At 46.6% G+C, this 19,916-nt stretch overlaps 1 protein-coding gene and 1 long non-coding RNA gene across 2 annotated transcripts; one reads left to right on the forward strand and one right to left on the reverse strand.

Moving 5' to 3' along the window:
* Positions 1 to 2,171: 2,171 nt before the first annotated feature.
* LOC122464089 lies at positions 2,172 to 9,402 on the reverse strand. The gene is made up of 2 exons (XR_006287957.1): positions 8,260 to 9,402; positions 2,172 to 3,226 (listed from the first exon to the last, which is right to left on the reverse strand). It is a non-coding gene; the product is annotated as an uncharacterized LOC122464089 (long non-coding RNA).
* MIS18A (MIS18 kinetochore protein A) lies at positions 9,374 to 18,807 on the forward strand. Its single transcript, XM_037905207.2, has 5 exons — positions 9,374 to 9,716; positions 9,833 to 9,899; positions 10,628 to 10,750; positions 16,912 to 17,005; positions 17,747 to 18,807. Exons 1-5 carry the CDS (start codon positions 9,500 to 9,502, stop codon positions 17,822 to 17,824), a joined length of 579 nt encoding a protein of 192 aa, XP_037761135.1. The 5' UTR covers positions 9,374 to 9,499; the 3' UTR covers positions 17,825 to 18,807.
* The last annotated feature ends 1,109 nt before the right edge of the window (positions 18,808 to 19,916 follow it).

Consider the following 19,916-nt stretch of genomic DNA (forward strand, 5'->3'; position numbering starts at 1 on the left):
TAACTAGCATCGGCGAAGCCCTCAGCATGAAACAGATTCTTGACCCCTGAAAAGAGCTTTCCTAAAAATTAATCATGACTCTATGACACATATACCCTAGAGGGCCTGATAAATTACTCCTTAAATAAAAGCCAGTATTGGAACAGCTGGACATCTTGTATCAAATATTTTAAATGATTTGCCTTAACACCAGCCACCCCCAACAAATGATGTAAAAATAGGCCCCAGCAGGATGCAAGTAGAAGAGATTCAGTGCTTTCAACAGTAATCTTTGAAATGCCTACACAAACACACGTGCATATGCAAAACATTTTATTAGAAGAGAAATTACCAACATTAAGAGGAAGACAGATCCTCCATCAGTTTTTAAATGTATTCCTGAGAACTACACCATACATCATGGTTATCCTAATCAGAGATGGCTATTTATTCAGGCTAAGGTCCCAGAAAACTTCATCTCAAAAGACACAATATTTGGTGATAGGAGTTTGATAGAGACTAAATGTGATTTCTGAATAGTGCCAGATTTCTCCTTTTGATATCTGTGTAGCATAGGGTCTCTACCATTATCTCTAAAACAGACTGACTGCAGAGCAGCATTTGTTGTCAGCCTGAAGCAGGAATCACAAATACAGCAGTAGGAGGCAGATTAGTTCAAATTAAATCTGTCAGGTTCAAAAGTACTACAGCTACTTGTTTATCTTATGTACTTATATAGTCCCCATCACCACAGTAGTTGAGCACCTCACAATCTTTAATGCATTCATCTTCACAACACACCCTGACAGGTAGAGAAATAACATTATCTGCATATTGCAGATGGATAACTGAAGCCCAGATTCATAAAGATATTTAGGTTCCTAACTTCAATTGAAATCAATGGGAGTTAGATGCCTAAATACCTTTGAGGATCTGGGCTAGAAAGTCTAAGGCCTGGTCTATACTTAGATCAACCAAGCTAAGTTGCTCAGGGCTGTGAAAAATTTCATGCCTTGAGCACTCCTAGTTTGGTCAGCATAAATCCACATGACAGGAGTAGGTCGAGGGAGAAATTCTTCCATTGACCTTGCTACCACATCTTGGAGAGTTGGATTAATTACATTGATTGAAAACCTCCTTCTCTTGATGTAGGAAGATTCGACACTACAGTGTCACAACCACAGTGCCTCAGCTGTGTGCTGTAGCGTAGGCATACCGTGTGTGTCTTGCCCAGAGTCACACAGGAAGTCTATGGCAGAGCAAGAATTGAATGCACACCTCCCACAGCCCAAGCTAGAACACTAACCACTGATCCATTCTTCCTCCCTGAGACTCTCCCTACCAGTTTTTGTGAGTTTACAGTCATAACTGTCCTATCTTTAAGATGTTTTCTCTCTCCTGCTGCTTTGTGAAAGACCCACATAAACAGGAGGAACTGACTGAGGAGAAGTAGCGAAAGTGACTTTCAACAAAGTTGTATCAAATGCTTGAAGTATGCAAAAAAGAAAAACAGAATTATTTTCCCGCTAACATCTTTAGTTACAGTAAAGTAGTTCGTACAAGAGAAGGCAAAATCAAAATTCAAAAGTTTGATTCTGAAGTTGTGTGTTCCTTTTAACTTGGTTTTCTTCTGTCAGGCCTGTTTTTCCCCACCCAATAGTAAGGCTCTTGCCCCACTAAGCAGTTACGACCATGCGAAAGTGTGCACGGACCATTCTTCAAATAAGTCAGAGGTCACCATTTCTATGTGCATTCTAGTGCATGTTAGCTTACACTCTGCTTAGAAGGGAAAATAGAGAAAATAACCTAAAATTTACATTGCATCATCAGCCCCCAAATGCCAGCTTATTTGGAGGAAAAACTTGAAAAATGTTTCCCTCCCCCAACCCTCCCAATGGCTTGCTCACAGCTCCTTCACGGCTCCCTGCTTTCCTCTAGTGGCTCCCATTCTGCTCCTGGACCCACTTACGGAATGGCTACAACCTTATGGCTTGTCTTCACTGGCAAGTTTTGTCGCCAAAAACTGTCTTTTGGTGACAAAACAGCGATAGCATACACACTGCAATGGGATTTTTGGAAAAAGCCCAGTTTTGGCAACAAAAAACTTCCACTCCTGCGAGAGACTTTTGTCTTTTCCCCTCCCTTTATTGTCGACAAACAGCCACGGTAGACACCACGCCTTTTTTCCCTGATTTTATTGGCCTCCAGAAAGTGTCCCACAATTCCCATGCTGCCGCTCTGGTCAGTGGTTTGAACTCCGCTGCCCTGCAGCCAACCCACCCCTCCCCTTTGCAAGCCCCGGGAATTTTAAATCTCGTTTCCCGCTTGCTGGCTTCCCAGGTGAGCATGGCTGGCTATCACACCAAATGGGCTCCCGCTTGGACCACCGCTCAGCTGTTGGATCTGATCAGTATATGGGGATAGGAGTCTGTTCAGTCACAGCTGCGATTGAACCACAGGAATCGGGACACATATGGGCAAATTTCTCGAGGCTTGTGCGAAAAGGGCTATGATCAGGACACGCAGCAGTGCACAGCGAAGATAAAGGAGCTGAGGCAGGCGTACCATAAGGCAAAGGAGGCAAACCATCACTCCGGTGGTGCACCTAAGACCTGCTACTTCTATAAGGAGCTGAATGCTATCCTCGGTGGTGACCCCACCTCCATCGCCGATAGCCCCGTGGATACTTTGGAGGCAGCAGAAAGGGTGGGTAACTCAGAGGCTGAAATTCTGGATGAAGAAGTGGAGGTAGAAGAGGATGTGGAGCTCCCAGTGGGGTCGCTCGGTGGGGCAGGCAGCCAGGAACTTTTCTCCACTCCAGAAGTGCTCAACGGGGAGCAGGAAGCAGATGAGATGTTGGGTAAGTTGCTGTGGCTTGTGTAGGGAATCGAAAGTGGAACGTAGGTAGTGTTTTATTTGAGCTGGACATTGCCCTGTGTAGCTAATCTGCATGGCCAAGCAGGGTGTCGATGGACATCGAGACCTGCAGGGAATCCTCCAGAGAGAGACTCTGGAAAGTTTCCAAGAGATACTTGTTAATCCTCCGTCGCAGATTCCAAGGGATTGCAGCCTTGTTAGTTTCCCCCATTGTAGGAAATGGTACCACGCCATTCAGCAGTCACTGGAGCTGGGACCAAAGCGGCACACAGCTGAGCTGCATATAGACGGGGGTGAACGCATGCCGTAGTTGTGCCCTGGTTTCCCTGCTCACCCGCAGCAGTGAAATGTCAGCAAGCAGGTTGGCCGCCTGTGGAAAAAGTGTGTGATAATTTTAGAATGAGTTCCCTGCAAAGCTGCCCTGCAAGCCATGACCGTTTTGTCCATATGCACAACCGCCTTCCCCCCACTCCCGACACTCACTATGATTGGGTTGCTCGCGGAGCTGTGTGCCTAGAGTCAGTGAGAAAGTGATTGCTAAGTTCCAAAAGGCCCTTGTTACTGAAATGTTTCAATCATTTGTTGGAATGTAACAATCCCTCTTCTGTGCATTGCCCTCAGCAGCTGAGACCTTAAGGAACACACCACGCACCCCTGCCGACTGGCTTTGGCAGATAAGGAAGAAGCCGAGATGCAGCAAAGAAGACCTGTTCAGGGAGGTGCTGCAGTGCGATGACAGACACACCAGGGAACGCAGACTGCTGGGAAGCCAATGCAGCATTTGCTAGGCAAGTGACAGAGCGGATGATAAAAGTGATGGAGGATCAGACTGAGATGCTCAAGTCTTTGATACAGCTGCAAACTGAGCAGATCCGTGGTCGACCTCCATTGCAGCACATGCACATGTACAATTCTTTGCCAAACCGCCCCCGCCCCCGCCACCCCCCCCCGCATGCCCACACGTTCCTTTTTACTTCACAGCCCTCCTGAGTTTCCCCATCACTCCACCCCCTCTCACAGCTTGGACAACGATAGCTGGAGCTACACACCGTTGTGACATTTTACCCTTTTTAACAATAAATAAAGGCTAAGGTATTTAATGGTACAGCATTTTTATTCTGTGTTCTACAAAAGCGTATAGCAATTAATTCACTCTTGGGAACAGGCTTCTAAAGCATTTTGTTGCATGGATCTAGGGCCCTAAAATTGTACATGGATGCACCAGGGAAGCAACTCCAAAGCAGACATGTGTTACTGCCCCTCATTGTCAAAGTGGTTCCTCAAAGCCTCTCTGATGTTAATAGCAGCCCTCTGGGCTCCTCTGACAGCCCTAGGATCTGGCTGTTCAATCTGCGCAGCCAAGCGCTCTGCCTCAGTGCTCCACACCTGTGCAAACACTTCACCCTTAGATTCACACAGATTATGCAAAGTGCAGCATGTGGCTATGACCACGGAAATATTACCCACTGTGAGGTCTAGCCTGCCATGGAGACACCTCCTGCGACCTTTCAAATGGCCAAAGGCACATTCGACTTCCATGCGGCACCTGCTCAGCCTGTTGTTAAAACCCTCCTTGCTGCTGTCCAGGTGCCCTGTGTAAGGTTTCATGAGCCAGGGCTTTAAGGGGTAAGCTGGGGTCTCCCAGGATTACTATGGGCATTTCCACATCCCCCCACTGTGATCTTGTGGTCTGGAAAGAAAGTCCCTGCCTGCAGCTTTCTGTACAGGCCACTGTTCCTGAAGATGCATGTGTCATGCACCATTCCAGACCAGCCTGCACTGATGTCCGTGAAATGCCCCAGGTGATCCACAAGCACCTGCAACACCATGGAGAAGTATGTCTTCCCACTGATGTATTCTGAGGCAAGGTGGTCCGGCGCTAAAATTGGAATGTGTGTGCCATCAGTCACCCCGACAATTAGGGAAACCCATCTCTGCAAAGCCATCCACTATTTCATCATGCACATTTCCCAGAGTCACAGTCCTCCACAGCAGGATGCGATTTATTGCCCTGCACACTTGGTATAATACAGCTCCAACAGTGGACTTCCCCACTCCAAATTTATTTGCAACTGACCGGTAGAACTGTGGATTTGCCAGCTTCCATACAGTGAATCATAGAATATCAGGGTTGGAAGGGACCTCAGGAGGTCATCTAGTCCAACCCCCTGCTCAAAGCAGGACCAATCCCCAACTAAATCATCCCAGCCAGGGCTTTGTCAAACCTGACCTTAAAAACTTTCAAGGAAGGAGATTCCACCACCTCCCTAGGTAACGCATTCCAGTGCTTCACCAGCCTCCTAGTGAAAAAGTTTTTCCTAATATCCAACCTAAACCTCCCACACTACAACTTGAGACCATTACTCCTTGTTCTGTCATCTGCTACCACTGAGAACAGTCTAGATCCATCCTCTTTTGAACCCTCTTTCAGGTAGTTGAAAGCAGATATCAAATCCCCCCTCAATCTTCTCTTCTGCAGACTAAACAATCCCAGTTCCCTCAGCCTCGCCTCATAAGTCATGTGTTCCAGTCCCCTATTCATTTTTGTTGCCCTGCGCTGGATGTTTTCCAATTTTTTTCACATCCTTCTTGTAGTGTGGGGCCCAAAACTGGAGACAGTACTCCAGATGAGGCCTCGCCAATGTCAAATAGAGGGGAACGATCACATCCCTCGATCTGCTGGCAATGCCCCTACTTATACATCCCAAAATGCCATTGGCCTCCTTGGCAACAAGGGCACACTGTTAACTCATATCCAGCTTCTCGTCCACTGTACCCCCTAGGTCCTCTTCTGCAGAACTGCTGCCGAGCCATTCGGTCCCTATTCTGTAGCGGTGCATGGGATTTTTCCGTCCTAAGTGCAGGACTCTGCACTTGTCCTTGCTGAACCTCATCAGATTTCTTTTGGCCCAATCCTCTAATTTGTCTAGGGCCCTCTGTATCCTATCCCTATCCTCCAGCGTATCTATCACTCCTCCCAGTTTAGTGTCATCTGCAAACTTGCTGAGGGTGCAATCCACACCATCCTCCAGATCATTAATGAAGATATTGAACAAAACTGGCCCCAGGACCAACCCTTGAGGCACTCCTCTTGATACCAGCTGCCAACTAGACATGGAGCCATTGATCACTACCTGTTGAGCCTGACAATCTAGCCAGCTTTCTATCCACCTTATAGTCCATTAATCCAGCCCATACTTCTTCAACTTGCTGGCAAGAATACTGTGGGAGACCATGTTAAAAGCTTTGCTAAAGTCAAGGAATAACACGTCCACTGCTTTCCCCTCATCAACAAAGCCAGTTATCTCGTCATTGAAGGCAATTAGATTAGTCAGGCATGACTTGCCCTTGATGAATCCATGCTGACTGTTCCTGATCACTTTCCTCTCCTCTAAGTGCTTCAGAATTGATTCCTTGAGGACCTACTCCATGGTTTTTCCAGGGACTGAGGTGAGGCTGACTGGCTTGTAGTTCCCAGGATCCTCCTTCTTCCCTTTTTTAAAGATGGGCACTACATTAGCCTTTTTCCAGTCATCTGGGACTTCCCCCGATCACCATGAGTTTTCAAAGATAATGGCCAATGGCTCTGCAATCACATCTGCCAACTCCTTTTGCACTCTCGGATGCAGAGCATCCGGCCCCATGGACTTGTGCTCGTCCAGCTTTTCTAAATAGTCCCGAACCACTTCTTTCTCCACAGAGGGCTGGTCACCTCCTCCTCATGCTGTGCTGCCCAGTGCAGTAGTCTAGGAACTGATCTTGTTCTTGAAGACAGAGGCAAAAAAGCATTGAGTACATTAGCTTTTTCCACATCCTCTGTCACTAGGCTGCCTCCCTCATTCAGTAAGGGCTCACACTTTCCTTGACTTTCTTCTTGTTGCTAACATACCTGAAGAAACCCTTCTTGTTACTCTTAACATCTCTTGCTAGCTGCAACTCCAAGTGTGATTTGGCCTTCCTGATTTCACTCCTGCATGCCTGAGCAATATTTTTATACTCTTCCCTGGTCATCTGTCCAATCTTCCACTTCTTGTAAGCTTCTTTTTTGTGTTTAAGATCAGCAAGGATTTCCCTGTGAAGCCAAGCTCGTCGCCTGCCATATTTACTGTTCTTTCTACACATCGGGATGGTTTGTCCCTGTAACCTCAATAAGGATTCTTTAAAATACGGCCAGCTCTCCTGGACTCCTTTCCCCTTCATGTTATTCTCCCAGGGGATCCTGCCCATCAGTTCTCTGAGGGAATCAAAGTCTGCTTTTCTGAAGTCCAGGGTCCATATTCTGCTGCTCTCCTTTATTCCTTGTGTCAGGATCCTGAACTCGACCATCTCATGGTCACTGCCTCCCAGGTTCCCATCCATTTTTGCTTCCCCTACTAATTCTTCCCGGTTTGTGAGCAGCAGATCAAGAAGAGCTCTGCCCCTAGTTGGTTCCTCCAGACTTGCACCAGGAAACTGACCCCTACGCTTTCCAAAAACTTCCTGGATTGTCTGTGCACTCCTGTATTGCTCTCCCAGCAGATACCAGGGTGATTGAAGTCTCCCAGGAGAACCAGTGCCTGCGATCTAGTAACTTCCATTAGTTGCTGGAAGAAAGCCTTGCCCACCTCATCCCCCTGGTGATTGCAACATGCTTCTCTAGCGAAAGGGCAGCTCTCATTCTAGTGTCCTTGCACCGCAGGTCGGGGGCCAGCTCAGCACATAGCTCCATGAAGGTTGCTTTATGCATCCTAAAGTTCTGTACCCACTGGTCGTCATCCCACACCTGTATGACAATACTATCCCACCAATCAGTGCTTGTTTCCCTAGCCCAAAAACGACCCGGTCTATCGTATGCAGCTGCTCTGTGAATGCCAAAAGCACTAATAAGTTGCTCCTGTTCTTATCACATTTGGGTGCCTGTGATTCATCCTCTGCCAGTAACTTTGTGAGTAACTCTGCTGCCATGCACGATGTCCTCATGACAGTTAACAAGGCATAGGAGAGAAGTGTGGGATCCATCCTCTCCCACTGCAGATGCTAGTGTGCAGTACTGACTGAGAGATGGAAAAACAGCATGAAAGGAAAGCCAGAATGGTGCGAAAGGAAGCCAGAAACCATTGGAGGGCTGGGACACAAAGCGGTACAGGGCGGGACATTTTGCACATCCCAGGATACGCCGCACTCCGTTTCCGCCTTCCCACAACACTTAGCAACAGATGGTGTCGCCAGGTACTGTGGGATACATACCCACAGTGCATTGCTCACGTTGTTGACAATGGTGCCCCGAACGTGGACACGATCTGTCAACAGAGAGAGCAAATGTAGACTCACTTTCGCAACTTTGCTTTTGTAGTTTTTTTCATGTCAACATTAGTTCCATCGACAAAACTTACCAGTGTAGAGAAGCCCTTAGATTCTTCCTACCTTTTTCACACAAAATTCACCTTCCACCCTGGGAGATTGACTTCCTCCCTTAAGGCTGCTGCTGAGCACAGCTGAGAAGCAAATGTAGTGGAAAGAGCTAGGAGCCTTGTATCTGAAGGTGGCAGGATTGGGAAAGATGCTGCTGTAACAGGATTACTGCTGTCTGTCCAGTGCTGTTAATATTTGACAAGAAACAAATTACCTGGGTGAAACAACATCCCTCCTAAAAAACCTCATCACAATCCCACATACTGCTCCTTCCCAAATCCATCAATCATTCCAGCCCACACTATCTCTCCTTCAGCAATGCTTTCCCCTTCTCCAGCACTACATGAAGCCTCTTCACAATAGCTCCCATAGCTGCCAGTTGATAGTGGCAGAAGGTGGGGTGGGCTGCAGCCTCTGCTAGCAGCAGTATATTACATGCGTGAATGTCTTGCTGGCTAATCTGGCCGGATGGGGGTCAAGTCCCTCTGGCCATACTCTGGCTATTTAGCTGGGTGATAGGGCCCTTTCGGCTCTTGAAGTGGGCAGAGCTCCCCTAGTTCAGGTGGGGCACAGTCTCCTTAGGCTGGCTGAGGAGGAAGGAGGCCCGTGCTCCATCCCAGTAGCAACTCTTCAGCCCGCAGGCCTGCAGAAACCAGCCCAGAGGGAGGCAGGCCGGCTACCGCGCCCACAGCTTTCCCGCTGGCTGCGCCAGGGGTTTCAATTGCTAAGCCACATAGAGCAGATGCAGACCCCCCTCCCCGTGGCAGACGTGAGGGTGGGAAAGGTAAGGCCTGCTGCGCCCACACGGGGGGGGGACTCGGGAGAGCCACCGCCAGCGCCCCGAGCAGACTGGAAGCACGTGCGGGAGGCGAGCAGCAGCCCTGGCAGGGCAATCCGTGCTGGGCACCCCCTGCAGCCTCCCCGCGCCCCGCACTGCAGAGACTGGCCGCTCCCAGCCTGCGCCCGAGCCGCCCCGCTGACAGGGGGCGCGCTGTTACTCCCGCCCGGGGCACAGCGGCGGCCCCGCCCCCACAACACGCGCTGGAGCCGGGAAAGGGCGGGGCTCTTCTCCGTCCCCGCCCTTCGGAGACAGGAAAAGGGGGCGGGGCTTTCCTGGCGGGGCTTCCTCTTTGTCCCCTCCCTTCGCGGGAGGGCGGGGCTTTGCCCGGGGCAGGGCTCCGCGCGTGCGCCTCGGTTCCGGTTCGGTTCCGGTTCCGGTGCTGGGAGGGAGCGGGCGGTTTGAAGGCGGGGGATGGCGGGCGCGCAGTACGTGCCGCCGGGCGCGGGGCTGAACGCGTCGCTGTCGCTGCTGGAGGCGGAGAGCAGCCAGGGGCCGGCGGCGGCGGCGGGCCTGGAGGAGCCGGAGGAGCTGCCCATGGTGTTCCTGTGCGCCGGCTGCAAGCGGCCTGTGGGGGACACGCTGGGCTGGGTGGCCAACGACGAGGAGACCGGCTGCGTCCTGCTGCGCAGTGAGTCCCCCGGAGCGTGCCCGGCTCCAACCCCTGCCCCGCCGCTGCCCGAGCACGAGCCTGTTCCCGCGGCCGGTGGCCGTTAGTGACGGTTGGTCCCCGTCTGTCTGTTGCAGGCGCCTCCCCCAACGTCTCGGTGGAGAAGGAGCAGAAACTCTCTAGCCGGCCCGGCGAGTGCGGATGGTGAGTGACCGCGGGGCGGGGTCCGGCAGCCGGGGGCGCCCCAGGGAGACGGGCACCCCCGAGTCAGGGCTGGGGTACGCCCGGAGCAGCCCCGCCCCGGCCCCCGCCTGATCCCTCGGGCCGGGTCAGCCTGCACGGGCGCCGCTTAAGCCGGCGCCAAGCTGAACCTCCCGCCCGCCCCGGGGTCCGCTGAGGGCTGGTTTCGAAACCGCCGGTAAAGGTGCGGCGTTGGCCTTGCTGCTGAAGAGACTCTCCCAATCCGAAGGGTTTGTGGCTCGGTGACTTCAAAATTGCCTGCTGCAAAGCATCTTAGCCCGGGAACAAAAGTGGAAGAAATTTTGTTCAGTTAGTTCATAATCAAAAAGGCCCAACAAATCTCAGCTGATTGATAGGCAAACTCGTCTGTAAAAACCCACATAGGGCAAGTGCAAAGGATCTTGCCGAATATGACATGAAACGTAGATACTGCTTGGGAGGGAGGCAGGGAGTTAGGAATAACCTAAACCAGACCACCCGTTTGGAAGTCAGTCTTATCTAGGATAGTCCAATGTGCTCTGCTATAGAGATGAGGATTGTTCCTTGCTAAAATCATGGATAGGGTTCAAAGGTTGTATATTTGGAATACAAATGAAACAAAGATATATATGAATCTAGTCTAAGACTGGGAGTGAATGAATTAGAATCAATTTAAATGTTTTCTAAAGAAGTGGTTACATATTTGCTTACAGTATGATTGAAACTTTGTTCTGCTCTGGCTGTTCAATGACCCTTGGGAACATCTACAGATGCACCCCAAAACATCTTGACTACAAGCGAGACTTATTTTGCTTCAATGTTGACTCTATTGAAAGGTAAGGATGAGACCTAAAAGTCCAAGTTGTCAGATAAATATGCTAATTGGTTTTTGCCTTTTAGATTGAGACAAATAGTTTGGGATCATTACTAACACTTTTAGCAATCAGATAATTGTGCAAAACTTGTGTTAGGGTGAGGATGGGGGTGGGTATTTGGAGAAGGTTATGGATTACCTCTCTAAATTCCTTTTGTTCAAGTGCAGTGTTCTCTGTTAATGTCTCCTATACCACGGCACCTAAGTTGTGAAAACATTCCATGTGCAGTATAATATTGCCTAAGACCTGATATTTATATATCTTGGGTGTTCTTTTATATAATACAACTCACAAGTGCATAAAATTACACTAGGTACCCAACACAAAAGCCAGAAGGTACCTCTACTTCCAATCTCATTCCAGAGACACTGCACATAGATACCACAGTGACTGGTCACTAAGTGCGAATGGATTCAGATCGATCTTAAGTAAAATTTGTTCCATTTAACCTCAAGGACAAAGTGAGCAGGATGACAATGTGGTGGTGAAATGTAGGTGTGCTGATGCATTGGCCTTATGCTTAAAGCCAGAAGTTCAGGTGCTGACATAGCTATAATATTTGAAACACGTTTTTCATTGTGCTAAATAGTTGATTTAAAACATTCTTCAATATCTAAATCCTGGATTAAGTTGTTGTTTAACAGTGTGGACTGATTTTAAATCTCTCTTAATCTTGTTTTGCATTTGTACTTTTAATTCTTTTCCTAAGGCACGGTTCATTCTCATTGGTTGCTAACCATTAAAACCGGTTGATTTGCAACTAAATATAGCCTTTATGCTAAATTTTGTGCATTTTGCTAACTAGAAGAATACGCTATCTATATGTTTAACCAGTTATAGCTGAATATAAATTTATTGAGAGTTCATTTTTTACTTGTGATTTAAGCATTATTTCTGTGGAAATTCAAATTCAGTTAAGATGCACAAAATAGATTTTTGAATTCTTTTAGTTAAATAAAACTACCTTAAATGTGCTGGATACGTAAGAAATTTTTATTAAGAGTTTTGCATTTACAACTAACCTAGTAAACAAAGGAAGTACTAGCTTTAGTTAGTGAATTGAACTGATTTGTTCTGGTCACCATGTTCTTCATGAGTTTAGAACCAGCAGTTCTTCTTTGAGTGCTTATACATGTCCATTCCCACATAGGTGTGTGTGTTTTCCCCGAGCACTGTTGCTGGAAATTTTCCCCCTAGCAGTATCCATCGAGTTGGGTCTAGACCCTTCTGGTGCTGCGCGCACATGATGCTGGTATAAAGGGCCCTGCCGACCCCATTTCCCTTCTGTTCCTTCTTACTGCCTGTGACGGTTGGCTGGAATCCTTCATTGCTCTTAAACCAATAGGAGAAAATTGCCTTTCATGCCTCTTTTAGTGTAAATAGTTGTTATAGTTTTAGATAGCTCGGATGCGTCCGCGCTTAACTTGCAGGATTGTCTGCCTTGCTAGTGTCGGGGCATCCCGGGTTTCAAGCCCTGCACTTAGAGCTGTCTCAAGTGCCTGTGGGAAGTTCATAGGAAAGACCTCTGCCAAATCTGCAAACGCTTCAGTCCGCAGACCAAGAAGGACCAAGTGGCCCAACTGAAGGTCCTCATAGATGCAGCCTTAAAGACTGGCTTCGGAGCTGCACTTGGACCAAGCACCAAGCACCTCAGCTTCAGTGTGGAACATTTCTCCATTGACCTGGGACTCTTGGCACCTATTGCCCTCCCCCTGTGCCTAAGAAGAAATACCGCAAGCACCAAGAGAAGACCAGGTCTCCGGTGTCAAAATCGAAGGGAGGCAGGGAGAGAGCAAGATCCGCTCTGGACCGCTTGTCTCCCCTGGTACCACAGCATCAGGTGTTGGCAAGTCCAATGCCACAGCAAGCTGTTCTGACACCTACAAAGGAGCAATGTCAGAGTAGACAACATACTAGCCAGTTTGCGGTGCCGTCAACTCCTGAGGCATTCACAGCAGCCAGGGACCATCTCACCCTACTGGTACTGGGATCCCCGGAGGATCAAGACTCTGTACCACCAGTTCCACAAAGAGGCAGGGAGCCACCCCCTGAATCTCACCTGGTGCTGTGACCACTGTCTAGGCGGAAGCCCCTGTTATCAGCCACAAGATTGCCTCCTCGACTGTCTCTGGCTTCAAGCAGCACGACATTGCTCTGGTCTCCGTACTACAGCTCAGAGCCTTGGTCAGGCTTGAAGGTCAGATCCTATTCCCCTCCGTGACATAGTTGACATTGCGGCTCTCTGGGCTGTTAGTACTATACCACGGCCCCATGTTCCACAGTACCACCAGGAGCATGGCCATAGGGCCATGACGATACAGTGGCCCTTTTGGAACCCTTGAGGATTTTCCTTCCTCATGGCACCCCCTCAAGGCACTCATACTCCATTGTTTCGGAGGTGAGAGCACCCCCGGCATCGTGCAGGGAGACTCTGGTACCGAGCCTTGGGAGGAAGCCCACTGGGCCTTGGCGGACACTGAGGAAACTACGGAGGCTATGCAGTCGTCCTGCACCTCTCCAGACAAGGCATTAGTGACACCAGGGGCCTCCCATCCACAAGACAACAACAAATCCTCATACTCCTTGTGAAAGCGGGTAGCCTCCAACTTGAGTTTCCAAGTAGAGGTGGTCAAGGAGGTTGCGCATAGACTCCTGGATATCTTATCACCAGTGGGCCCTACCTCTACATGATGCCATCATGAAACTGATCAAGGCACTGTGGCAAACCTCTGCCTCTGACAGCGAAGTGCACAGAGCACAAGTATTTTGCACTGGACAAGAGGTCTGAATTCCCTTTTTTCTTACCCTCACTGGGATCCCTGGTGGTTGTGGCTGCCAATAAGAAGGATCAGCTGGGAAAGACTGCTCCTATGCCTAAAGCAAGGGAACCAAAGAAACTGGACTTGTTCGAATGGAAAGCATATTCCACAGGGGGTCTTCAACTTTGCATAGCAAACCAGCAAGCCTTGCTGGGTAGCTACAATTTTAATATGTGGGAGTCCATGATTAAACCCAAGGACCTTCTCCCACAGGACTCCATGCAGGAGTTTTCCTCCCTTGTCAAGGAAGGGAAAACTGGCTCGTGCCTTTCTGCGTGGTGCTGATTCTGCAGCCAGATCAATGGCTACTGTGGTGACAAAGCAGAGCAGTTCATGGTTGCAGTCCTCAGGGCTACCTAAAAAGGTGAAAGAAACGATTCAGGACCTCCCATCTGAGGGAACATCAGTCTTTTTGGAGCAAATGGATCACAGGCTGCACGGCCTCAAGGACTCAAAAGCAACCTTGAAATCCTTGGGACTTTACGTGCCAGCAGGGTCGAGAAAGCAGTAAAGGCTACAAGACAGGCTGCTACTTCTGTCAGCCTCCTACGCAGGGCCAACGTAGGAGGAAAAATATGGTGTTTAGACGCAGACCTCCTCCCCTGTCTTTGTCAGCAGGCCTCACTCAACCCGGACCCAGGCACTCGGGATCTCTTTTGAGGAGATGTTCCAGGTTGGCACTGCTATCCCCCCTGCATCGGATCCAGCTACCCCCCCTTATTTTCTAACCGCCTTTCCTACTTCTCAAATGCCTGGACTGAGCTCACGTTGGACCGCTGGGTCCTTAACAATAGAACTGGGTTACACCATCCAATTTCTATCTTCCCCTCCACTCCGTCCTTCTTCAGGGACTCTTCTCATGAGCATCTGTTGCAACAGGAAGTCCAGTCCCTCCTTTGCATGGGAGCCCTAGCAGAGGTTCAGGCTCACATGAGAAGGAAGGGGTCTTACTCCATTACTTCCTAATCCCAAAGCCACAGGTCGGCTCAGACACATTGTAGACTAGTACCTCAAGAACTTAATGTTCTGCATGGTCTCCTTGGCCTCCATCATCCCCTTGCTGGATCCAGGGGACTGGTATGCCGTCCTCGATCTAAAGAACACTTACTTTCACATTTCAATCTTCCACTGCCACAGATGCTTCCTAAGTTTTGTAGCGAATCAAGCCTATTACCAGTTCCCGTGCTCCCGTTAGGCCTGTTGGCTGCCCCGTGAGTCTTCACCAAATGTGTGGCAGTGGTAGCAGCTTTTAAAAAAAAAAAAAAAAAAAAAGGAGGGGGGTCGGGGGGGGGGAGTCAACATCTTTCTGTATCTCTACAACCGGTTAATCAAGGCCTGCTCCAGAGATCCCATCCTGCCTGGGGCTTGAGCCTCATCCTATCAAAGGGCCCCTTTTTGAACTATTAGCATTATGCTCATTGTTACACCTTTCCTGGAAAGTGGCCTTCCTGGTGGCCATCACTTTGGCCAGAAGAGTTGTGGAGATCTGGGCCCTCATACTGCAGTCCCCATACACATTCTTTGTTAAGGACAAGGTACAGCTGTGGCCACACCAGTTGTTCCTTCCAAAAGTTGCTTGACTACAGTGGAACTGTGAGACAATCGCTGGTATTCTACCCTAAACTGCATGCAAATAGAGAAGGACAGCGTCTCTACTCGCTGGACGCCTGGAGGTTCTTAGCTTTCTATGCGTAAAGGAGCAAGCCGTTCCGCATGTCTTCTCAACTATTTATAATGATAGCAGAAAGAAAGAAAGGTCTCTCCATCCCTGCACAGAGACTCTCTTCGTGGATTACCTTGTGTATCCAGGAATTTTACAAGCTCACAGACATCCCGCCCCCGGCTATCCTTATAGCTCACTCTACAAGATCCCAAGCTGCCTCTGTGGCTTTCCTAGTGCAAGTTCTGATTTCTGTCATCTGCAGGGCAGCAACCTGGTCGTCCAGTCATGCAGTAACGATGCACTATGCCATTATTCAACAGGCTACAGAGGATGCTGGCTTTGGCCAGGCAGTTCTGCAGTCAGCCTGTCCTTAAACTCCAAATCCGCCTCCCGTATAACTGCTTTTGAGTCACCTATGTGGGAATGGACATGTGCAAGCATGCAAAGAAGAAAAAACAGTTACTTAACTTTCCGTAAGTTGTTTTTCAAGATGTTGCACATGCCCATTGCAAGACCCATCCTCTGTCCCCTCTTTGGAGGCGGTCATCGAGAAGAACCCGAAAGGGAGCGAGGTAGGCAATGCCCTTTATACCAGTGCCCTATGCATGCAGTACCAGAGGGCACTAGAGCTGACCTGATACCAGTAGGGGAGAAATTTCCAGCAACTGTGCTCAGGGTACGCATGTACCTACATGGGAATGACACGTGCAATGCATCTCGAAGAACAACAGTTACAGAAAGGTTAGTAACCATTTTCTCATTCTTTTATACCTAGTTTTTTATTCATAGGTTGGAAGAGGAAACAGTGTCCTTGTGTTTTTTGTTTTTTTTTTCAACTCCCAACTAGTTTCTTAACTTTGAACGAGTCAGTCATTGAACTGAATTAGATTGATAAACTGAAATGAAGAAAATGTTCTCTGCACATGCAGAAGAGGCTACAGCTGTTAAAAGTGGTTTAGCACTTCAGCAGACTGTTCCAATATAAAGAACAGGAGAACTTGTGGCACCAATTTGTTAGTCTCTCTAAGGTGCCACAAGAACTCCTGTTCTTTTTGCGGATACAGACTAATACGGCTGCTACTCTGAAACCTGTTCCAATATACTTATCCAGTGACTTCCACTAGTTCAGTGGTTTGAAATTCTTTAAAACTTCACAGTTTACTATTACTTTAATAGATCATAGTAAGTTGAGGCCTTAACATAAGTTAAGACAGGGAGGGAGGGACAGATAGCTCAGTGGTTTGAGCATTGCCCTGCTAAACCCAGGGTTGTGAGTTCAACCCTTGAAGGGGCCATTTAGGGATCTGGGGCAAAAATTGGGGATTGGCCCTGCTTTGAGCAGGGGGTTGGACTAGATGACCCTTCCAACCCTGATATTCTGTGATTTTAAGTTGTCATAATTAAACATTTTAATTTTTTTAGTTAAAATAAACCAGTATATGACTTAATTCTGTTTTTATTTTAAAAAATCAATATTTTACTCTCAGTGATTAATAGCATGAGTTTTTTTTGATCAGTGCAGCACTTCACTCTGTCACTGTCATAGAGAGTTACTTTTATTGCTAAATGGTCCTTTAAGTTGGCTTCCTTGTTTTGCATTATGACTGACAATCATGTGAACTGTAACTCTACTATATTAGTTACATCCTAGGATCGTCAGAAAAACAAGCTGTAACTGATGATGAACCTTTAACTCTTGAAAGTCGAGCTGGCTTAGAAGAGGCAATAGAAAGGGTAAGATTTCATTTTAAGTAATTCAGGGTTAACTACAATTGAGGAAGATTTACAGCCAAATCAATAATAATCCCACTTAATCACCTATGAGTTCAGCCAGTGATCTTAATTTTTATGCATATTATCATGTTTCATTTTTAGACAGTTAACTATAGCCTATTGTGTGTATGTAGTTCAGAATTTCCCTCTAGATACAGTTTTTACAAACAAAAAACTTTTCACTGATGCATTTTTGGATTTCTGACCAGCTTGGTTTGAAGCCATAGAGTAAAATAATTGTACTTGAAATATTTTTCCAATGTTATACAACAGAGATACAAAATATTTTTAACTATGGAAATGCCTTCTTTTGAGCCTGTAGTCTGGGCTCCTATCGTTCCATAATCTTGCAGCCAGGACAGTATTGAAGAGAACACATGAACAAAACTTCTGAGAGAAGCTAAACTTGTGTTACAAAAGATGAACACAGTGAAACTTTCAGCCAAGTGTCAGATAACTCTAGGATAGTTGTGGTGGCTACATTGCTATAGTAGTTGTCAGAATTAACTGAAGCTCCAAACATTATGTATCCTCTTACTTTTAGTGAGGATGGTGAGTAAAGATTGAAAACAGAAATGTAATGGATCTTCTGTGGTCAATACTGGTTATGTAGCTATCATTGAGCTAGCATTATGGTGTTGATTTGTTTTGTCTTGTAAATTCATATTTCTGGGAAACTATTTTTTCCAATTTATTTAACAGGCAGAAACTATACTGAAAGCACTGGAGGCAAGACTGTCTGTAGTTGAATCAAGTTTTGCATTACATCATAACAGCTGAAGGAAACTTCATGTATGTAGCTTATTAGTGGGAACACTTCATGGAAAGCTTGCTTTTATAATCTCCAGAATCTGTTGGAGTGCTGCAAAAGCCTTCCAGTGAATAGCGCAAAAACTGCATCACTGACTTGTGGGATGATGTATGGAACAAACCACTGACTTGTGGGATGATGTATGTGAAATTGAAATATTCCCTTCTGCTGACATCCATGCTACCTTTATATATGGGTTTTTTTTCCTATCTCCCGGCCCATGCTCTGGGCAACTTCTACCTAAAAGGGTAATTAAATAGATTCTCCTGAAGCAGACTAGTGCTGTTTGGATTTCAGCTGGCATGACTCGTATCATGGTATAATTTGGGTAGGGCTTTTGCCAGTATCTGAGAGAGTCATCCAGAATTATCTGCTGAACTGACATCTATTCAGTTTCCTAAAACTAAAGTAACAAGCTAACCCTGAACTTTCTTAAATGATGATTGAATTGTTCATCATTTTGATTTATTTTTACAGCCTTCCCTTGACCTGTGCTGCTAGGCATTGAGCAGTAGGATTTAAATGTAGCAGGTTCTGCATTCTAGCCTTGGGCTGGCCAGAATTTATTAACTTTCTTTACTGGAGACTTTAAAAACAATACAACTTTGCATAGAACATCTTTGGGGAAAAATGCAGTTATTGTGGAGCTTAAAAAAATATTGTGAATAGCCCTTCAACCTTGTTTGAGATAAAGAACAAGTTTAAAATGTATGCTTAAATATAAGCTAAACTCAGTACATATAGTTAAGTGCTCTAGTCTGAGTGTTAACTGGTTCTGATATCAATTTTGTAATTGTTTGATTTTTATTTAAAGGGTTGTGTTCTAATATCTTGCAAAACTTAGAATTAGTTTATAAATTTGTTTATGAAACAGATACTTGGACAATCAATGTAAAATGTTTAAAGTCTTGTAAATACATTTCTAATAAAAATAAAGAAACTAGATCAATGATTTGCTGGCTTTCTTACTTCAAGACTAGATGCACTTTCTGTCCCTTGAAACTTTGTGCAAATTGTCAAACTACAACATTTTTGTTCCAAGTATAACCTAAGCTGTGGTAGTTAACACAGATTTGTCAGCAGGCAGTGACACACTCTATTCATAACCAATCGGTGAAAGCAAATCATGCTGTTTATCTCTATTTTTCTGTTTCTCTTTCAAATAAACGATGAACACCAATTTATCTGCAAAAGGCTCTCTGATAAATTGAGTATATAGATTATAATTAGGCTATAACTAATTTGTGGCTACATTGTGTAATGTACAACTCAAATTAACTGCTTCACTGAAATTATTTCCTAGTAGAAATTGCTGTACAACTTCTCCAAACTCGAGTGAAATTATTTTCCTTCAGCATTAGCCATGTAAGATTCTTTTTCTTTATCTTTTGACCACAACAGTTTTATTTTTCCCTTACCCTTTTAAATACTCTTCTTGAGTTATCAACTGTCATGGCCCCATAGTGATTATTTTTGTCCCTCCTCAGTGTTACTTTACTGAAGTTGAACTTGTGTCTTGTGATCAGATAATCTTTTAGATGCTGCTTCAACTGCTTTTCTGTTTGTTACACTGTTGGAGGGCATGTGCCCAATGCACTCTGGATTCTTTAGGCCACGCCTGTGGCCTGAGTGTCTTTTTCCCTCCTACCTGATGGCATAAAAAGCTGGGCCACCCCAGCTGCCCCTCAGTTCGTTCTCACTGCCAGTGGTTATGAGTCAGAACTTGCAGTGTATGAGTGTTTCTCTCTCTCTGGTCTATTCATTGTATTGTAAATAGTTTTAAACCTAAATACCTAACATTAATGATTAACTAACTGCTAGCTTTTGATATTTCAAGTGTTTACTTTCTACTTTTAAGAAGAAACTTTTTCTCTTTGCCTGTGAGACTTCACAAATCTCTAGGCTTCAAAAATTGCCCTTCATGAAAGGCAGCAATGCCTCTTAATGATAGACATACCAGCTGCTTGTGAGGGGGCTACACACTTTTTAGCTTCTGTAAGCTGAGTTTATTATACACCAGGGGCTCCTTGCATTCCTCAATTCCACCCCACAAATGCCCTG

This window comes from Chelonia mydas, chromosome 1 (genome assembly GCF_015237465.2).
Source record: "Chelonia mydas isolate rCheMyd1 chromosome 1, rCheMyd1.pri.v2, whole genome shotgun sequence".
Classification (NCBI taxonomy): domain Eukaryota; kingdom Metazoa; phylum Chordata; order Testudines; family Cheloniidae; genus Chelonia; species Chelonia mydas.